At 41.2% G+C, this 21,386-nt stretch overlaps 1 protein-coding gene across 5 annotated transcripts in view; it reads right to left on the bottom strand.

Moving 5' to 3' along the window:
• Positions 1-1,524: 1,524 nt before the first annotated feature.
• Positions 1,525-21,386, bottom strand: part of WDPCP (WD repeat containing planar cell polarity effector) — a 278,133-nt gene continuing 258,271 nt past the window's right edge. For 4 of the 5 annotated variants that reach the window (XM_073339531.1, XM_073339528.1, XM_073339530.1 and 1 more), the window contains 3 exons: positions 9,125-9,222; positions 7,771-7,808; positions 1,525-2,510 (listed from right to left, as the gene is read on the bottom strand). In XM_073339531.1, coding sequence (XP_073195632.1) covers positions 2,460-2,510; positions 7,771-7,808; positions 9,125-9,222 — 187 coding nt within the window. In that variant the 3' untranslated portion in view covers positions 1,525-2,459. The remainder of the gene's footprint in view (positions 2,511-7,770; positions 7,809-9,124; positions 9,223-21,386) is intronic. The other variant, XM_073339532.1, reaches the window with a different exon arrangement.

The following is a 21,386-nucleotide window of genomic DNA, read 5'->3' as shown; positions in this document are numbered from 1 at the left end:
GCTGGGGAGTATTATTAGCCCCATTTTGCAGCTAGGGAAATGGAGGCCCACAGAGACAAAGTCGCTTTTCCGCAATCCCACAGCGAATTACTGCCAGAGCTAGGACCGGAACCCAGAGCTCCCGCTTCCCAGTTCGGTGCTCTGATCATTAAACCATTACTGGCTTTGGAGATAAAGTATATCTAATGTATATAAATGCTAAATATAATAACTGAGATGAGCATGTACAGAAAAGTAGAAGTGTAAATTATAGGGTTATAAGTTTAAATGACAAGTGTGTAATAATGTGAGTTATAACAGTCATTTTGTAGCCACCTCTCTGGGGTGGTGTAAAGAAAATAGGTGACTGAAGATCATGCAATGTACTCCTCAGTGTTATGAGGAAGGAACCATTGCACACAATCCATTTGTGGCTTTCCTTGTGCTGACCTCTGGATAATAGCCCTTGCTAAATCATGAACAGAAATAGATATTAATATATACAAAAATTCCACATTAGCTCAGAATCTGTTTTGATTTTGTCAATAAAATCTCTCAGCGTAACACCCAGAAAACGATCCTGCTACAATGGAGATCTTTTCTTTCATGTCCTACATTCAGCACAAAAACCTGCAGGGAAGAAGAAGGAGGCTGAATATGGTCACAAGGTTGAAGCACAAAGAAAAACATATGCCCATTTTCAGCTAAATCCCCATTCAACACTTTTCTAGGACAGAACTCCAAGAAAGCCATAAAGGGATTTTATTAAAAACGGAGATTTTAGGAAACAACATTCTTGATCTTATGTACATTTCTAGCATCACTTCCTGTATATTTTTAAACTGAAATCCTCTTAGCATGCAAAGTAAATAGATTATGATATACTGAAGGATTAAGGATCACTGTCTGGTGTCAGATTAATCCCACATATAGACCATCACTTGTACTGACAGAAATATGGCTTCAATTCAGCAAAATAGCTCTCTGGCTAGGTAACACATTTCAGCATTTTATGTAGAGCAAGTGAGAGATTTCCTTGATCTGTTGTTGCACTGCATCTATCTCAGAAATTAAATATAAATCTGTATCATATGCAACACATGCTCTCCTCAAATTACTGTAAGGATGCATAGCATAACCATCCATTATACATACAGCTGTGTGTGGCGAAATGCTGTAGTAAACTGCTGTTTGTTTCACAGTTCTCACTTTATTAATATTTTCCCCATTGAATATGTAGAATTTTATGCACTTACCAGTTTCGTTCACTCAAGACATAAGCTTTTCAATATGTTGTAATAGCATATTCAGATATGCCTGGTACAAACAAACTGCTAAAATATGTTGGATTTTTTATTACTACCAAACCCACCATCCACTTAGTATATGTTAGACTTCAGCAGCCTTTTGACTCTTGTGGGGTGGGGGGGAATGGCTGGACCAATGAAAAATAAATCGATACATTTTAAATAAACACAGATTTTCTCAACACAGTATTGCTAAACAGTTTTTTTTTAAATTTTTTAAAAAATTTTTAATCCATTTATTTAGCGACAGTACCATTTTTCAAGACAGTAACCAAAAAGCAAATTCAAGTAGATTTCAGTTTTACATAACTGACTGGTCCAAAAGATCAAGCTTACTCTATATGTGTATATATAGTAACGTACAATACATGTGTACATACATGATATACTGGATCAAATGGTAGGAAGAAAGAAACGTCCTAAAGTTCTTTTTCTCTTTTAATAGTTCCGGAACAAGTATAATAATGAAACAGGTTAAGTTGTCTTCTCTGTAGCATTTTCTGTTAGTGGCTAGGAGAGCAAGATTAAAATCTGGACTCCAATGGAATGATGTTTAAAATCCATGGCTTTTTTAAAGGCAAAATAATGGTTATTCAACTAAGATGATATATGTAGATACGAAAATTGAGAGCATTCTTAGAAAAACGCTGCTGACTGTGAAAAGCTGCTCTTTCACAGAGGTATCCTGAGTGAAGGTTTTATCTGCTAGTATCTTGGTAGAATGGTTTTCAGAGCCTTAAGTGGAAATTCAAATCTGCATCCAAGTGAAGATTGTTAAAATATATAATGCATGGAGAATTACAGAGAATTTGCTCTGTGAGGTTTATGGATTTGTTTAATGGAGAAAAAAAAACAATCTTTCAGCATTACCATTTGTACAGTAATACTGGTATCCATGATTATTGGATTTTGTATGTCATCGGATGTCATGATAAAAATTTCACAATATTGCTCTTGATAAATAACTGTGGGTCAGTTTCTGCAGAGAGAGGTGCCTATAAATCAATAATTCAATGTTTTAAGCAGAACATCGCTGAAACTTTTAACTGAATTTTCTCTTGAAGGGCCAGATCCAAATGTAACTGGAGCCAAATGAAAGACTGATAAATTTCAGTGGGAGTTGAATCAGGCCTCAGGTATTTTCTTTTGAAGTGAAAGTATTCATATTCTTGATTATACTAGACCAAAGTGTACCACTTTGAGAGATCCACTTCCTCCAGTCTCCTGGGGGGAAAAACAACAACATAAAATTACTCACGTTAGCATACAGAAATTAAATGCAATGATAGATTAAAAAATGTACCCTTTTTATTTTTAAGAAACTCCAAAACGAATACAAGGAAACACAAACCTACCTAAATATTGACTCCAATTAACCTCTGTACGGACGCTTATTCGCAAAAGCGAAACCTTATTTTGTTTATCTTTATTTAAATTGTATAATAAACGTTCTAAAATTGTATTAATGCCAGTATTACTAGAGCCAGATTTGTAAAGACAGGGATGCAATTTTGTAATCTTAATGCAAGCCTGCAAATACTTGATTTAGGTGCATATAAATTGGGGGGCCCCCTAATGTGTATGCAACAAATGCATGTGCATAACTGAGACCTCGCCCGTTATTTTTTGTAAGCAACATGACAATTAATGAAAACAGTATGTGCCTAGAATGCTACATGTTGTTGGCATCCTACAAAAAGTACGAAAACTTTGCTAAGGAAAGTGTTATGCTGTAGTGAATCACTGCTTCCCTTACGATTACATATGAGCAGAAACCTCTTCATGATGCAAAGAAAACTAGGTGTGGAGCTGAAATCAAAGGGAAGCGGGTGTATGTGCCCTACTGTAGTTTACAAAAAACATTAATTTGAATTGAGAAAAAAAAAAAGGTGGAAAACTGGCAACAAGAAAGGTATGTAAGTTAAGGCTGCTGCAGGATTGTGTGTGTGCTGGCAAGTTCAGTGGGATTCATGTGACTTTCACTCTTTCTTTTCAAGTGAGGGGAAAAAAAAACACTCTTGCAACCTAATGAGGAGCATTTACCAGAGCAGTAGCTCCATCTTATGGTATATTTATTCTACCACAGAGATACACATCACCTTCTTAAACAATGCTTCAGTGCACAATGCATATATTACTGCTGTGCATTTAGGATAAAAAGTATTTCGACAGCTAGAATTTTGTCTTGATGTAAATACTGCATTTTAGTTCCAGCCTGTTTGGCATTTTCGCTGCTTGGTGGATGAGGAAAAAGTTGGAGAGCATGTTTGTAAGGAGGCACTTGGCCTTTACTGGATAAAGCTCCGTGCACCATATAAATACCAACAGCTCTTTATAGAGAAATGAAAGGGTTTCCCCCTTCCTCTATATATAACTACTCCACCACACCCCTAAGCACTATTATATAATGCTGAAACAAGTCATCTTTCCTGCTGAATTTCATGCATAGCCTCTATCACAACTCTCAAAGGCAGATCTTGCAGCAAAGTTTGTGAATGGTAAGATTCTGTCGTCTTAAGGGATGTAAGACTCTTAGAACTTTCATTTGTTTCATTGATACTGGACATCTCAACTCTAGTTCCCATAAAACCATTTCAAACTCCTAGATAATTATTAACATCACTCTGTTTCTAGGTACAAGAATGTAAAACCTGCTCAAATCCTGGGGTTTTTGTCTAATGTTTCAACACTAGACTTTGTCTACATCTCTATGGTAACCATACTGCTTTGATCCTTTTTCACTCCTAAATCTTCCTTCTATGATTGACAGCCGTCTTGTCTTCTGCTATGAGGGTAGCACGAGTATTCTCCCCTGTGGGTGTGGTGGCCATTTTAATTAATCTATAATAAAATAATTAACTTTGCGCTTACATGGTGCCAGGCTCGCCGAGAACTGTACAAAATATCAGTAAGCAGTATTGTCCCAGTTTCAGATCAAGATACTGAACCACAAAGAGGCCAAGGCCTGCATTTTCAAACGTGTGCAATTTGAGACACCTGGAGTCTGATTTTCTAGATGGAGGTGATCAGCCTCTCTGGAGACCTACTTGTATCAAGTTAGGCAGCCAAAAATTAAGGCACCTTAAATGAGAGGAGACTCTGAAAATGTGGAGCTTTCTCAAGATCACCCAGGTAGAATAGAATTGGGAACAGAACTTGAATCTCGTGACTTCCAGTCCCTGACTCAGCTGAACTTGAATGCCAGATCTCAACATCAGAGATGTTTGGATCTGACTTTCCACACTCAGCCCCATCTCTACCTCTAATCACTAGATCAGCTGGACTTACAGGGGCCAGTGATGAGAGCACAGCTAACCATTTCTTCTACAAAATAACTAATCGCCTTCAAACGGCAAAGCCTTTCTTGGTCAAATATCTGGCTATGTGACTGATTTTTCTGGACCTGGCAGGTGAATGGGAACAATTTCCTGCAGTTTCAGGGAGGATTCACAGTGAGCAAAGAATACACAGGTAGTGATGTACGTGCAGGAGATTGTTTACATGATGCTGTGGATATAGTCTCAGCAATGCCCTGGGGTCTCCACTCACCTAGGGAATAGGCCACTTCTGACCCCCATCTCTTTGGCATAGCTCTGCCCTATAGGGCAAATCAAATCCTCAACATCCTGGCCACAGAGGTCTCCCTAGCAGCAGAACCAGGGCAGTTCCACTGTGCAAGAAATGGCTGGGCTCTGGGTATGCACCCCTTTTGTGGCACAGAGCCCAGCACTGTGAGGGGCCCTTCTGAAGCAATGGACAGGAAGCAAAGCCAGGCTAGAGGAACAGCAGAGTGAAGGTGGGCATACACTGGTGCACTGGAGGGATAATTCAGCCATTGGGCTTCTGGCTGTAGGTGGGAGAGTTCCTCTTGCTCACCACTGGAAATATCCAGAGTACAGCCCCAACTGGGGCTGGGTGACAAGTCACAGGTTTTGGCCCTCTGAGTGCATGCATTGTAATGATCTCTTAGTTGGAGATACAACATCTCCCTAAAGCATAAGCCTCGTTCCCTAGAGCTTTGGAAATATTGATACTGAATTCAACAGGCTACTCTACCAGGCTCGTTACATGATTTTTCAATAAAACAACATTCAGTCCAATTAGCTGGACAAAAGGGAAACCTTTTTCCTTCTCCAAGATCTTATGAGAACATCCAATATATCTGGATAGAGGAAAAGCCATTTAAAAAAACCCTAGAATGATGGAGAAGAACAACCTCTTGATTTTGAACTTGTACAGAACATTTAGCACGCAGTGTATCCTGCAAAGGATGAACATGCATGTGATATTCTATAACAATACAAATTACAAATGTACAATGTACAAAAGTACAAATGTACAAATTACCTAGGTAAGCACTAAAAATTCAGGAAATGTCCAAGTTAATGTTGCTTGTATGGCATTGAAATATGGTTCCACTCTGAAAAGTGACGTTAAAATGGCTCCATCTTGCTTCCTTGTGTAACTAGAGTCATTGTCATAATTGCTCACCTCAGTGACAAAGATACATTGTTATTGCATTTTCCTCCTTGCAAGCGCCAACCCAGCTCCGGGAGATGAAGCAAGATTCTCTTTCCCCCTGCGTATCAAACAGAATTGTCTACCAAGTTTTATTATTTGAATGACTGTAGCAGCTGGGAGCCTTAGTCACGGACTAGGACTCCAGGTGCTAGGTGCTGTACAAACCCAGCTCGTAGTGGTCAGATAGAGCAGTGCACACCCTCAGCAACATCTGTGCAATTCTACTGATTTCAGTGAGTATCATGTGAACACATTATCATCAAAGGCAGAGTTTACCTTGCAAAATCTTTATTGAATGTGACTATACACAAGAAGAACAGAACTCGGCCTGACTGTCAATCCCAGCCTGAATTTGCAAGGGTGACAGTCAGGAAAAAAACAACTCCTCCTATTTTGACTTGTAGACGGCACACATTTGATTTGGAGTCATTGAGAGACAATGGACACAAAGTCCCACTGTTTTAACAGTCACTTTTCAGAGCAGAACTACACTTTATCTGCTCCATGGTCACCTGCACATTACGATACAGTCTTTTCACAATCAAATGAGATCATGTAATTAAAGATCAGAATGTTCTTCCAACCCTAGACACATGTACATCTTGTTCTTTGCTCCACCCCCCCCCCCAGGTATGGTAATTTGTCATTGGGGTCTAGCATATCGTTAATGACCCAGACTAGTTAATACAGTAACTTCCCTTATCTCTAGGGAATCTGAGTAATTTTGGGAGCACCCATGTACTAAGCTTGTTCTTTCAGCCAGTAGCACATCACTCCTTAGGTGTTCTGGGGAGAGGAAACTAGCTAACATAGCTACACATGCAGAGAGGAGATTTTTTTTCTAAGGTACATTTCAGGAAAGCAGGCTGATAACTATTAAGAGAACTTAGCAGTAAACATAGGTACCCTATGTACATCACAATTCCCCTGTACTGTGCACTTCTGGCCAGAACAGAGAGGGCAGGGTTGGCTTAAAGAGGCAGCTGGAGATTCCCTCTGAGCTGCGGCAATCTCTTGGGGGTGCACAGTTACCACAGTCAATTCTGTGCCATCTGGGACTGCCCCGCCCTCCCTCCCCCATCACAAGAGTGCACTGGAGCATGAGGGGACGGGAGAGGGTGTGGCTGGAGCACGTTGCTGTGTGTGGATCCTGGGCTGACAGAGTTGTTCCTGGAGAGTTGTTCTACTTGGCACAGGTTGTTTTTATGATGGAACAAAAGTGTATTTTCACACTGTTCTTGGTGGGGGGGCGGATGGAGGCCGGACAGGTTTTGCTCAGTGTTTTAAAAATCACCTTTTTGTACACAGGCCAAACATTGAAAATTTCCGCTCTCCCTCCCCCCCCCCCCAGGTGAGTTTCAGACCGTTATAAGCAACTGTAAACAGGGGCTAGAATGGAAACTAGTTTGTAACCTTAACGACAGTGGTTATTGCCACACTGCTGAACAAAAATAAGGTGAATGTATTTCTCCTCAAAGAGCCTGGACTGACAGCTCCAGAGACTGGCAAATTCTACATATCCAGAGATCTACTACAGCACCGGCAGCAGCCACAGTGCAGATCACCCCACTCACACTGCACCACCCCAGGACAGCAAAGTCCTTCTAGGAGGTGAAGGGCAATTTAAGTCTTGGTGCCTCTTTAAACTCTTGGTCTCATTGCTGAAACTGCAGGCAAGGGTGCCAATTAGTTGGAAACGTGGTGGCTGCTTCTGTGAGATGGATGTGGGCTGAGACTAATTACCCATTTCTCCACCAAATCAATATCCAACATGAACAGATTTTGATCACTGGTGATCTAGGATGGATTCAAACCATGAAGGTCTGGCTCCATTTTACAAGCCCTCTGGATGTGGAACTTCCACTGACCAGAGTCCTGCATTTGGATGAAAGATGTAGTTTATACCAAGGTGCGAAAAAGAGTAGAATGGGGGGGGGGGGGGAGAAGAGGAAAGAAGTGTTACCTGTTCTGTGTGAACGTCCCCAAAATTCCCTGAACTTGCTGGAAAACAAACAAGCAAGGTTAATATGTGGCACTTAACTTTTTCCGCCTCCTTGATAGGGTACAGTTATTTTATATCCTATCACATGATGGATGAATTAAAGCATTTAACATATTACACAGAGATGTATGTGCATGTGTGACCCTCCCTCCCTTGCTCCCCAAGCCCTGCCAAACCATAGCAAAATGCATTTTGAAGAAGACAGCGTGGCAGATCTGAGGTCAGTGACAGGCATAAGACACACGTGACCATCTGTAGCCAAGTGGGTGTAGGATATGCTAAAGACAGTCCTGTTAGTACAACCCTTACATGTTGACCGCTTTGACAATGTGGGGTGATACTTGAACATGGCAAAGGGTGAATATCTTTACCTCACCCATTTTACAAATATCCTTAAGTAGATCAGTACACCTGGCTTGGTGACTAGGGCCAGGCCTACCCTATAAGCCTACGTTGGTATAACTACATTGCTCAGGGGTGTGAAAAATCCCACACCCCTGAGTGACCCAGTTACAGCAACCTAACCCCAGGGACAGACAGTGCTATCTCAACAGGAGGGCTTCTCCCATCGCCATAGCTACGGCCACTTGGGGATGTGGATGAACTACGACGCACTCCTGGCGGCATCGCAGCGTCCTCGCTGAAGCGCTGCAGAGGTGCTGCTGCTGAATTTTGAGTGCAAACCTGCCCTAGGTAATACAGGCCCTCCTGCCATGGCTTCCCCCCACTGAAATATTCTGCCATTGTTCTTTACTTTGTGTGTGTGTGTATTGTATATTTTATATATTATTTATATGTATTTGACAAATGTCATTGTGTTTGTCAAGTATTTTAAACCTCATCTGGTCACTCTAGAAACATCCTTGCCAAAATCGCGTTGCTTGTTATTTTACAAACTATTGACTTCAGTGGGGCTACACTGGTTTACACCTCTTGAGGATCTGGCTCTTATATACTAAAACATAAAACAACGCTGCTAATAACAACAGTAATCCTTTGCATGCACGTAGCACCTTTAATCTATGAGCAATAAATAGTTTTACAATGATGGGGAAACTGAGTCACAGAGGTTAAGTGATCACACGAGTCAGTGGTAGCCTCAGGAATAGAGCCCAAGTTCCCTGCTTCGTAGTCTGTGCTTTCACGGCCAGATCCTGCTGCCTCCTTGTTCTGCTGTCACACAGTTAAGCAGCAAGGAATTTTTAGCACTAGTTTACTTTTTCTTTCCAAACTCAAATTCTTCCTGGATATCAATTTACACTACATACAACTTCTTTCCATTGTGCCTATTTGACAGTAACTTGTTAATTCTTACCTGCTGGATTCCAGGACAAGGGTTTATCCATTACAGGAGCAGCACTGCTATCCATTCCAAGTGCACTCTCCCTGTCTACCTGTCTACGTGTAGTAGAACTTAAAAAAAGAAAAAGAAAAGAAGAAAGTGGTGGTGGGACAGAGGGTCATATAACAGACAGTAAAGCCATTTTGTTTGTTTACCTCTTTAAAAGTGCATGGCAGTCTGTAATTTACTATTTTCAAACTCTAGTTCTTTTTTTTTTTAATCAGATGCTACTGTTTGTTGACTGAATTTCACTATGAAAACTCTCTTGCCTGTGCGATCGTTCTATAGCTGTGCTGTCAGTCAAAGATGTGCTGTAAGGTTCTTGTCTTTCAAGCGATTAAGGGTTTTGTTAAATTGGTTGCCCCCAACAGATCTTCAGATTGTTCTAACAGACAAGAGGAATGTTTCACATTGAAATACTTCTAAGGAACAGCAGTCAGTCAGATACCAGGATGCCAAGAAAGCAAGATGTGATGTCCAGAACTCCATCTAATTATTCTCACACTTAAAGCCCCCAAACCAAAAAACTCTACACCACTAAGAGAGAAGTTGTGAGCTTTTACTCTGTGCTGCTCCTTCTCCTCAAAGAAAAAACCGCCAGCATGATGTTGTGGCATGTATGTATAAGTTATTCATTTTTGTTTTGGTAGTCTTGAGTTCTTCCCTCATCCTCCTGTTCGTTCATCCTCAGTCTTCTGTTGTTCAACAGCATACATAGGCAATCAGATTGTTAGATTTTAGTAGCTACATTAACTTGTTTGGGATCAGCATGCCTAGCGGGATCTGATCCTGCAGTCCTCACGCTGGCAAAACACCCAGTGAAATCAATAGGAGTTTTGCCTACAGGAAGAGAGGAGATGAATATAAAAATTGGAAAAATGCTTAAGCAGGACCAGTGGGTTTCTGTCGCTTCTTCATTCTGGTGGATTTCCCTCCTACTAGTTTCTCTTTGGATATGGTAACATCTACTCTATTGCAGTACCATTTGCAAAGGTACAATGACACTGCATGGCTTTTTTTTTTTTGGGAAGTCTGAGTAGATTAGCAAGTGCTTTTTTTAAATTTTGGACAGAAGTAAGTTGTGAGAATGAAAATGTGACTGCTTTCATGTTGCACACTAATTTATTAACAGCTACAGCACACAATCTCATTTGGCTTTGATAATACAAATAATAGATTACAGGCATAAAAAGCCTTTATTACTGACAACAATGTAAATAATTAAAGCAAGAGCTCAGACTTTCCCTGTGTCTTTGTCTTTCTACTCTCAGTACAGTGAGGGTTATGCAAGCAGCTGTGAATCCATAAAACAACTTAAAGCAACCCTGCTCCTCATCAGCTTTGCCCAAGCCATATTAAAGCCACAATAATGCAACTGCTACATCACACTAAGCTTTATTGGCTCAGCAAAAGAAACTAAGAAACTTCATTGGAGACCAGATTAGGCTGGTTACAAAATAGAGAGATTCTTTTGCTCTCTGACCCCATTATCTTTTCCATAGTATCTTGGTCAGCTTTCTTACACATAGCCATGGGTTCTGTGGAGACCTGTAAATTGCTTTTTTGGCAGCCAAATTGCAGTAAACCTTCTATTTTTATGTTTTAAAAGAGCTTAAAACTGTCCATCCTCTTTGGATGTGTCTTTAAAATCAGCCAGTGCTGGGAGGATTTTATATATATCCAAAGGCTTAGAAGATGTTGCTTCTACTGAGCTGCTAGTTTTATGGTCTACAGAATATGAAAAGCCCAGTGGGGATAAAAGGAACTTAACCAGTTCTATCTAATACATATAAATCTACCTAAGAGCTCAGTGCACTAGCCCTACTCAATGTACTACATTTACCTCAGTCGAAAGATGCAGAAAATGGGTCTTTTGCACATATGCCACATGTTCCCTTTCAGTGCCAAGTTAATATGAATTAAAGACGCTGAGATGAGTAAACAAGGTCAGTCTGGGCTCGGCCAAGTTGGATCAACGTAAAATAATTGTCAGCTTTTTCTGTCGGCAACGACAGTTTGTTTTGGCTCAGCATTCCCAAACTATACATTATAAAATGTTTTGTAGGGAAGCTGTTGCCAGACACTTTGCTTATTCTCCTTGTTTTGCAAACCCAGACACTTTCCATTAATTACATGTATAACTTATATGACCAAGTTATTTTTTCAAAAAAATTTCTTGAACAATGAAGCTAATTTAATATAGAGGCACTTTGATTACAATCAAAATAACATAACAGCATAATAACAGACTGTATTTGCTATGCAACAAATAAATCACTAGTACTAATAGCTGATTGTCTATCTTCAAAGAGCTCTGCACACATTAATTAATCCACCAACATTTCTTGAAGTCAATGACTATTATTACCTCAGTTTTACAGACACAAAAACTGAGTTGCCCAAGATCACAGACATATTCATCCTATCCAGCATTTTTGGTGCATCGGAAACTCCCACTGACTTCAGTGGCGTTTTGAATATCCAAAGAATGAGGCCTATAGTGACAAAGGCAGGATTAGAACTCAGGAGTTCCTGGTTTCCAGTCTCATGATCAATCTAGTACACCATGCTGCATCTTCTCAGTAGCCTTCAAAAAAGCTTGGTTTATAACAAATTTCAAGTATACAAATACTATAGAGCACGATGTCTGATTATTTATGAAGTTACAGTATGTTGTGTATAGTGTTGTTTGGACATATATATTTATAGTACTCTTCTCACCTCTGTGATGTTAGCTGGTTAAAATATGACCATATAGATCATTGTTGCAACCACTGTTTATATATTTGTAACAAATCTTGTACAAAATGTGACATGTAAGATGTCTATGAAAAGGTTATGATTTGCTGATTAGGATTATGCTATTTGTATGCATGTATCATTTTTGTATTTGAAGTTATGAATATTGGATCTACCTGGATTTCAAATGTTTGCTCCTGGGGTAACGACCACATGGTAGTTAGCTAGCACATCTTGGAGGTACTATTCTAATTGAGTGACCCATCAAAAGGACTCTTAACTCACAATGGACCATGGGAGATGCCCATCTACACTGAGTGCACTGTCCTATAAACGTGCTGTCTGGAATATAGGTAATGGCTTCCTGCAATGACTGAGAGCAATGGGGCATGAACATGTGTCTTGCCCATGTGACTCCAAACACTATCTGTTCACCTGTGATTCTCCAGTAGCTGTGTTGAGGGTTTTGTTTTGAAACACTGGGTGTCCTTCCACATGGTAGAAGAGATAAAAGGCCCTGGAAACTCCTCCATTTTGCCTCTATCCTGCTTCAGCCTCTTTCTTGCCCAAGCCTCTGGACTTATACTAATGGGAGCATTCTAACCAATGGACACTGAGGTCCTTCCAATGATTTGGAAGCAACCAGAGATTTATCAAGCCAGCAGTTTATTGCATCACTGCTACAAGCCTGAACCAAGAACTTTGCAATTACTATATGTATTTGATTCCTTTAACCAATTTTAACTCTCACCCCCCCCCTTCTTTCTCTGATTAAACCTTTGATGCCAATCCTTTAGTATCTAAAATCGAATGTGATTTTTGGGTAAAATCTAAGTTATATATTGACTTGGGTGTGTGGCTGGTCCTTTGAGATCTGAAGAACCTTTTAGTTAAGGAGACTGGTTGTAAAGAAACACTCACCTTTAAATCCAATGTTTTCGGTGGTAATACAATGACTAGAATGTCCAGGGAAACTCCTTTTATGACTTCTTGTCAGCCAGTGTGGTGAAACAGAAGTTTACTTTTGTTGCCGGTTTGGTATACCTTATGAAAGATTAGCCACCAGTCTTGAGGTGTCACTACCCTATTTCTCAGCAGTGAGTCCTGAGTTTGACATTCTCAGTTGTCAGAGTAGCAGCCGTGTTAGTCTGTATTCCCAAAAAGAAAAGGAGTACTTGTGGCACCTTAGAGACTAACAAATTTATTTGAGCATAAGCTTTTGTGACCTACAGCTCACTTCATCAGATGCATTCAGTGGAAAATACAGTGGGGAGATTTATATACATAGAGAACATGAAACAATGGGTGTTACCATACACACTGTAACCAGAGTGATCACTTAAGGTGAGCTATTACCAGCAGGAGAGCGGGGGGACGGACGGGGGACAAGACCTTTTGTATTGATAATCAAGGTGGACCATTTCCAGCAGTTGACAAGAACATCTGAGGAACAGTGGGGAGGGGAATAAACATGGGGAAATAGTTTTACTTTGTGTAATGACCCATCCACTCCCAGTCTTTATTCAAGCCTAAATTAATTGTATCCAGTTTGCAAATTAATTCTAATTCAGCAGTCTCTCCTTGGAGTCTGTTTTTTAAGTTGTTTTTTTTTTTGAAGAATTGCCACTTTTTGGTCTGTAATAGAGTGACCAAAGAGGTTGAAGTGTTCTCCAACTGGTTTTTGAATGTTATAATTCTTGACGTCTGATTTGTGTCCATTTATTCTTTTACGTAGAGACTGTCCAGTTTGGCCAATGTACATGGCAGAAGGGCATTGCTGGCACAAGATGGCATATATCACATTGGTAGATGTGCAGGTGAATGAGCCTCTGATAGTGTGGCTGATGTGATTAGGCCCTATGATGGTGTCCCCTGAATAGATATGTGGACACAGTTGGCAACGGGCTTTGTTGCAAGGATAGGTTCCTGGGTTAGTGGTTCTGTTGTGTGGTGTGTGGTTGCTGGTGAGTATTTGCTTCAGGTTGGGGGGCTGTCTGTAAGCAAGATCTGGCCTGTCTCCCAAGATCTGTGAGAGTGATGGGTCATCCTTCAGGATAGGTTGTAGATCCTTGATGATGCGTTGGAGAGGTTTTAGTTGGTGGCTGAAGGTGTTGGCTAGTGGCGTTCTGTTATTTTCTTTGTTGGGCCTGTCCTGTAGTAGGTAACTTCTGGATACTCTTCTGGCTCTGTCAATCTGTTTCTTCAGTTCAGCAGGTGGGTATTGCAGTTGTAAGAATGCTTGATAGAGATCTTGTAGGTGTTTGTCTCTGAGGGGTTGGAGCAAATGCAGTTGTATCGTAGAGCTTGGCTGTGGACAATGGACTGTGTGGTGTGGTCTGGATGAAAGCTGGAGGCATGTAGGTAGGAATAGCGGTCAGTAGGTTTCCGGTATAGGGTGGTGTTTATGTGACCATCACTTATTAGCACTGTAGTGTCCAGGAAGTGGATCTCTTGTGTGGACTGGTCCAGGCTGAGGTTGATGGTGGGATGGAAATTGTTGAAATCGTGGTGGAATTCCTCAAGGGCTTCTTTTCCATGGGTCCAGATGATGAAGATGTCATCAATGTAGCGCAAGTAGAGTAGGGGCATTAGGGGACAAGAGCTGAGGAAGCGTTGTTCTAAGTCAGCCATAAAAATGTTGGCATACTGTGGGGCTATGCAGGTACCCATAGCAGTGCCACTGATTTGAAGGTATACATTGTCCCCAAATGTGAAATAGTTATGGGTGAGGACAAAGTCACAAAGTTCAGCCACCAGGTTTGCCGTGACATTATCGGGGATACTGTTCCTGACGGCTTGTAGTCCACAGTATTCTTGTCAGCAAGTTAAGGAAGTATGGGCTGGATGAATGCACTATAAGGTGGGTAGAAAGCTGGCTAGATTGTCGGGCTCAATGGGTAGTGATCAATGGCTCCATGTCTAGTTGGCAGCCGGTATCAAGTGGAGTGCCCCAAGGGTCGGTCCTGGGGCCGGTTTTGTTCAATATCTTCATAAATGATCTGGAGGATGGTGTGGATTGCACTCTCAGCAAATTTGCGGATGATACTAAACTGGGAGAAGTGGTAGATACGCTGGAGGGGAGGGATAGGATACAGAAGGACCTAGACAAATTGGAGGATTGGGCCAAAAGAAATCTGATAAGGTTCAATAAGGATAAGTGCAGGGTCCTGCACTTAGGATGGAAGAATCCAATGCACCGCTACAGACTAGGGACCGAATGGCTAGGCAGCAGTTCTGCGGAAAAGGACCTAGGGGTGACAGTGGACGAGAAGCTGGATATGAGTCAGCAGTGTGCCCTTGTTGCCAAGAAGGCCAATGGCATTTTGGGATGTATAAGTAGGGGCATAGCGAACAGATCGAGGGATGTGATCGTTCCCCTCTATTCGACATTGGTGAGGCTTCATCTGGAGTACTGTGTCCAGTTTTGGGCCCCACACTACAAGAAGGATGTGGATAAATTGGAGAGAGTCCAGCGAAGGGCAACAAAAATGATTAGGGGTCTAGAACACATGACTTACGAGGAGAGGCTGAAGGAGCTGGGATTGTTTAGCCTGCAGAAGAGAAGAATGAGGGGGGATTTGATAGCTGCTTTCAACTACCTGAAAGGGGGTTCCAAAGAGGATGGCTCTAGACTGTTCTCAGTGGTAGCAGATGACAGAACGAGGAGTAATGGTCTCAAGTTGCAGTGGGGGAGGTTTAGATTGGATATTAGGAAAAACTTTTTCACTAAGAGGGTGGTGAAACACTGGAATGCGTCACCTAGGGAGGTGGTAGAATCTCCTTCCTTAGAGGTTTTTAAGGTCAGGCTTGACAAAGCCCTGGCTGGGATGATTTAACTGGGAATTGGTCCTGCTTCGAGCAGGGGGTTGGACTAGATGACTTCTGGGGTCCCTTCCAACCCTGATATTCTATGATTCTATGATCTTTGTGTGGAATGTTGGTGTAGAGGGCTTCTACATCCATAGTGGCCAGGATGGTGTTTTCAGGAAGATCACCGATGGATTGTAGTTTCCTCAGGAAGTCAGTGGTGTCTCGAAGATAGCTGGGAGTGCTGGGAGTGTAGGGCCTGCAGAGGGAGTCTACTTAGCCAGACAATCCTGCTGTCAGGGTGCCAATGCTTGAGATGATGGGGCATCCAGGATTTCCAGGTTTATGGATCTTGGGTAGCAGATAGAATACCCAGGTTGGGGTTCCAGGGGTGTGTCTGTGCGGATTTGTTCTTGTGCGTTTTCAGGGAGTTTCTTGAGCAAATGCTGTAGTTTCTTTTGGTAACCCTCAGTGGGATCAGAAGGTAATGGCTTGTAGAAAGTGGTGTTGGACAGCTGCCTAGCAGCCTCTTGTTCATATTCCGACCTATTCATGATGACGACAGAACCTCCTTTGTCAGCCTTTTTTGATTATGATGTCAGAGTTGTTTGAGGCTGTGGATGGCATTGTGTTCTGCACGGCTGAGGTTATGGGGCAAGTGATGCTGCTTTTCCACAATTTCAGCCCGTGCACGTTGGTGGAAACACTCTATGTAGAAGTCCAGTCTGTTTCGACCTTCAGGAGGAGTCCACTCAGAATCCTTCTTTTTGTAGTCCTTGGTAGGAAGGTCTCTGTGGGTTAGTTTGTTGTTCAGAGGTGTGTTGGAAATATTCCTTGAGTCAGAGACGTCGAAAATAGTTGTGACCCATAGAGGCACGGTTACAACTTTCTCTTAATATTTGCAAACCAGCTGCTTCCTTGTTAAACAGGCCTTTCAAAAAAGGCTATTAGCAGTGTAAGGAGAAAAAGCATAAATGCTGCAAAAGTGATGTATTTTCATTTAGTTTCTTTAACTACACAAGACAATATTCTATTCAAGGAGTGAGGGTGGGGGGAATCATGTTTAAATAATATTGTTCCTTTGAGGGATAGCTCAGTGGTTTGAGCATTGGCTTGCTAAACCCAGGGTTGTGAGTTCAATCTTTGAGGGGGCCATTTAGGGATTTGGGCAAAAATTGGGGATTGGTCCTGCTTTTAGCAGGGGGTTGAACTAGATGACCTCCTGAGGTCCCTTTCAACCCTGATAGTCTATGATTCTGTGAATGTCACACTGACAACAGCCAGGTATTTCAAAGGAATCAATGAAGCTCTGACCTTCACTTACCTTACTTTGTTTTAACCCCTTCCAAAACAAACAAACCAAGAACCTAAAAACAACCCCCCTCCACTCTAATGTTAAAGAGAATGTGATGCAGCCATATCTTAACATTTCCTGGATTTTGAAAAAAGAACAGGAGGACTTGTGGCACCTTAGAGACTAACAAATGTATCTGAGCATAAGCTTTCGTGAGCTACAGCTCACTTCATCGGATGCATTCAGTGGAAAATACAGTGGGGAGATTTATATACACAGAGAACATGAAACAATGGGTGTTATCATACACACTGTAAGGAGAGTGATCACTTAAGATGAGCTAATACCAGCAGGAGAGCCGGGGGGAGAAAATCTTTTGTAGTGAGAATCAAGGTGGGCCATTTCCAATAGCTGACAAGAACGTCTGAGGAACTGTGTGTGTGTGTGTGAGAAATAATGCATCCGATGAAGTAAGCTGTAGCTCACGAAAGCTTATGCTCAAATAAATTTGTTAGTCTCTAAGGTGCCACAAGTACTCCTTTTTCTTTTTGCGAATACAGACTAACACGGCTGCTACTCTGAAACCTGGATTTTGAGTGGGTGTTACAAACTCAAAACAATTAAACACTTATTTTTTGTACTTAATATAAAATCTGACGGAATAGTAGAAATATGTACATTTTAAAGAACATAAGTAACATACACAGTTTTTGCATTATGCCTTAAATCCACTGGTATTAAAACAATCTGCAGCTTATTAGAAAACAGGAGCAGTTTGAACAATTTTTTGGTAACCAAATATACTCGGGTAAAAACAAAATACAGGCCACAATAATGGAGGTGGATGCAGACTTTATCCTGTGTGCAAGATCATGGAAATTGTCTCTGCAGCTCAACAGCTGATTCAGCCAGAAATAAGCTGGCCTGCAGAAGTCAATATTTTTCTTTTACATAGTGTTAAGTCATGGAGAGGATAAAATAAGTTATCCTGCTCCTATGGACAACAAGGGTTAGTGCCTTTCAGAAATGTTTTCATTATTTATATGCATCTGCAGAGTAAATTCTGATCAAAAACATTTCACATGTGTACACACACACACACACAGATAAAAAGAACAGTTTGGCTACAAAATATGTGACACCTAGCAAAGAAGTGATTGTGAAATGGTCAAAACTAAACAAAATAACTCCTGCCCCCCACCAGCAAAAACAAAATACCAACAACCCTGATTAGAACTAGTACAATCCCCCTTCTAGCACTTACAAAATAAACTCCACATTGGCCAATGGCCTGAGTTGTCCAATTTAACTTAGGATAGGGTGAGTAGGCCTGAACACAAATGCAAAAAGTGTTTGGGGCATCACCCTGGAACCTTCAATCAGATGAGGAGTGGGAGCTACTTGGCGATCCAGGGTTACTTGTGTGACTAAGGGCTCTAGGATCAGCCTGGGTATTACTAGGACAATACCATCAATTTCAGTCCACTACACTGCTCTTTCTCTAACTTAGCTTTTGAGTTACTAACAGGACTCATTTTTCTGGCTGGGAAGTTATTCTAGCCCATGGTGGGCTCTCTGCTTTGACCCCACATCCAAGAAGAGAGTTCACTTGGGTCTACAGTCAGGGCCTCACCAGAAAAAGATTGAACTTAGTGGCTACTAAACTACAGATGCTCACTGTTTTCTTGATCCTTTTCTTGATCCTCTATTGTCATTCAATGGGGTTTTTGCCCGATCAGTCGAAGGGCCTAGTTTTTTGTTTAAAAAACAAACAAACCCCCAACAAATTATTTGAGGGCTAATGTTCCATTTACATTCTCCCTCCTCCCACGGCACCCCCATTTTACTGTTATGAACTTGCTGTGACTGAAATCCCATTAAAGTAGATGCAAGTCTTTTCACTGACTTCAGTGGGTTATGGACAAGGCCCTTACAGTACTCAGAGGTGCGGGAGAGCTCAAGCATATACTGTGCACTCGGTCAGAAAGAGACTTACTCATCAGCCAGCCCAGTGGCCATGCTCATGTTAGAAAACCAGGGGGATTCCACTGAGCTTGCGCTATCGATTTATGAAATCCAAACAAGTCACACAGTCAAATGCTTCTACACTTTTGTCTATATTTTTTACAGCCATGAAACTGTAAAACACAAGGAAAACTTTTAGAGACACAATGCAGTGGTGAGAAATGCTAACAGTATGATCTGACTCAGGAATTCCTGATTGGGGAAAAGGCCTTAAGGAGAATCTTGATACTGAGAAGATTAAATAAAAGAGAATTATTAAGCATAAAACTGGAAAAAAGAACTCTGGACTCCATTTAAACATATGCATAATCTGTTATGCTTCCTGACGAATGCTAGTACTAGGGCTGTATTAAGGAGTTAAAAAGTTCTTTTCTGGGCAAAGACTAACGGGATTTTAAAACATTTGGTCATTCTTGAGATTCAGCTAAATGGCCCTAAAAAGCAAAGGAGCAATCATAAAAATTAAATCCAAGAACTAAGGAAATGCACTTGGCTTTGGAACCGTGCAGGGATTTAAATGATAACATTCTAGAAATTCAAGTGAAGTACATAGCTTGGTATGGTGTCTAGATACTATTGTGATGCAGATACATAGGAAACTGTTCAACATTTTAGGATGTGAGTAGCTTTAATAGTAAACTGGTGTCAAATGTAAACCCAAGTGACATGACTCAAAAACATCATGGAGAAATGGAGCAGTCACCATTAATTGTTGTTGTTAAACATCTCTTTAGCATCATCACTTTGCATGGTGTCTTACAGAGATTAAAGAAGACACAGTCCCTGCCCCAATCATGCACAAGCCTTATTCATGTGACTAAAATGTACCCTGTGCGTAGTGCCGTTGATTGTGTGTAATTAGACCTTGTCTGAGTAAGGCTTGCAGGATCTAGTCCATAATTATAAGATTGATACTGAACACAATGTTGGTGTGTCTATGCACATGTGGACAGATTGTGTCTTGTGATCCACTGAAGACTTCGATAGGACTGCTGCAGAGATGAATCAGCCATAGGGGAGAATATTAGGAATTTTAAATGCTAGGAAGCAACAATCCTCTCCACTGCAGTACTGTGCAACACCAGCATATGAACGCTGTTGAGGAGGTAAGAAATGAACAAGCTACCTACAGTAATGTGCATGGCTTAGTTTAGGAGACCTCGCAAAGATGGCAAATCCCACTTTACACCAGGTTTGGAGTCATGGAAAGGCAGTAAAACTGTGATAAGGTTGGCTTTTTTTTTTTTTCTTGAGGGAAAGTATTTAGAAGTAAATAGGCAATGAAATAGCGAAGTCTAACTTTACCTCATTGGTGAGTGGAATACATACATAAGCATGGAAAGACTAGCTTTAAACAGCAGAAGAAGTAGAGACCGTCAATAGCTAAACAAAAGTGATCAATCTTATAACCGCTATGGGCCAGTGAAAGAGGGAGAATGTTTCATGCCTGTTCCTTTGAACCTGTGGCTGGAGGCTGAGCTGAAGGGGACAGCAGAAATGTCAAATATGGGAAATCAGTTAGACTGATGATGATGATGTTTTGCAAGCAAATAATGCCTCCCATCTCAGGAGCTCAATGTATTTTACAAACACAACTTCATTAAACTTACCTTCCTAGTGAGGAAGGTAAGCATTCATCCTCTTCTAGAGATGAGGAAACTGAGGTACAAACGGTGAGATATTTTAAAGTGACTACTGATTTTTGGAGGATCAACTGGAGACAACTTACAGGAAGTGCTGAGCATGTAGCCACCTTCTGAAAATCAGGCCCTTTTAAGTTGTTTCAAGTTAGGCTCACAAAATCACTAGTGACTCTTGGAAACCTTGGCCAATTGTCACAGAGACTGTGGCAGTGTGGGAACAGAACTTAAAACATCCTGATTCCTAGGCTGTGTCTTTGCAGATCTCCTTTTCTCTGTAAAAATCTTCACAGGGGAAAATGTCTGATACAGATTTGACAACAGACGTCTAGGGAGAAAATCAACCTTTGGCAGTGTGAAAATGCATGTAAATCATCGCTGAGCCCTCGTATCTTGTTCGCTTGTAATTTTTTAACAGACTTGAACTAGGAAAGTTTCTTGGCATCACGTGGTCTCCAGCAGGTGTCAGTTACTCTTTGAGCCAATGTATGAGAGTTGTTACAGGAGTTTCTTTTAAACTCAAATTAGGGTTGGCTGGGTTCATGTAGTTTCAGCAGTTCCAAAGAGCCAATAGTGAGGGTCAGAAACTTTCTTTATATTTGCTAGCTCAGCAGGAGGCAATCAAAAAACTTCAGGGCAGTGGATCTGCTTGCTTAGGGTCAGCTGCATTCAGAGGGTTTTAGCAGTTTCAAGGAGCAGTGAGTGAGGGTCAGAAGTTTCCTTTATATTC

This window comes from Lepidochelys kempii, chromosome 3 (assembly GCF_965140265.1).
Source record: "Lepidochelys kempii isolate rLepKem1 chromosome 3, rLepKem1.hap2, whole genome shotgun sequence".
In the NCBI taxonomy this organism is placed as follows: domain Eukaryota; kingdom Metazoa; phylum Chordata; order Testudines; family Cheloniidae; genus Lepidochelys; species Lepidochelys kempii.
Note: the sequence above shows the minus strand (reverse complement) of the source record. Positions and strands in the feature narration are given on the sequence as shown.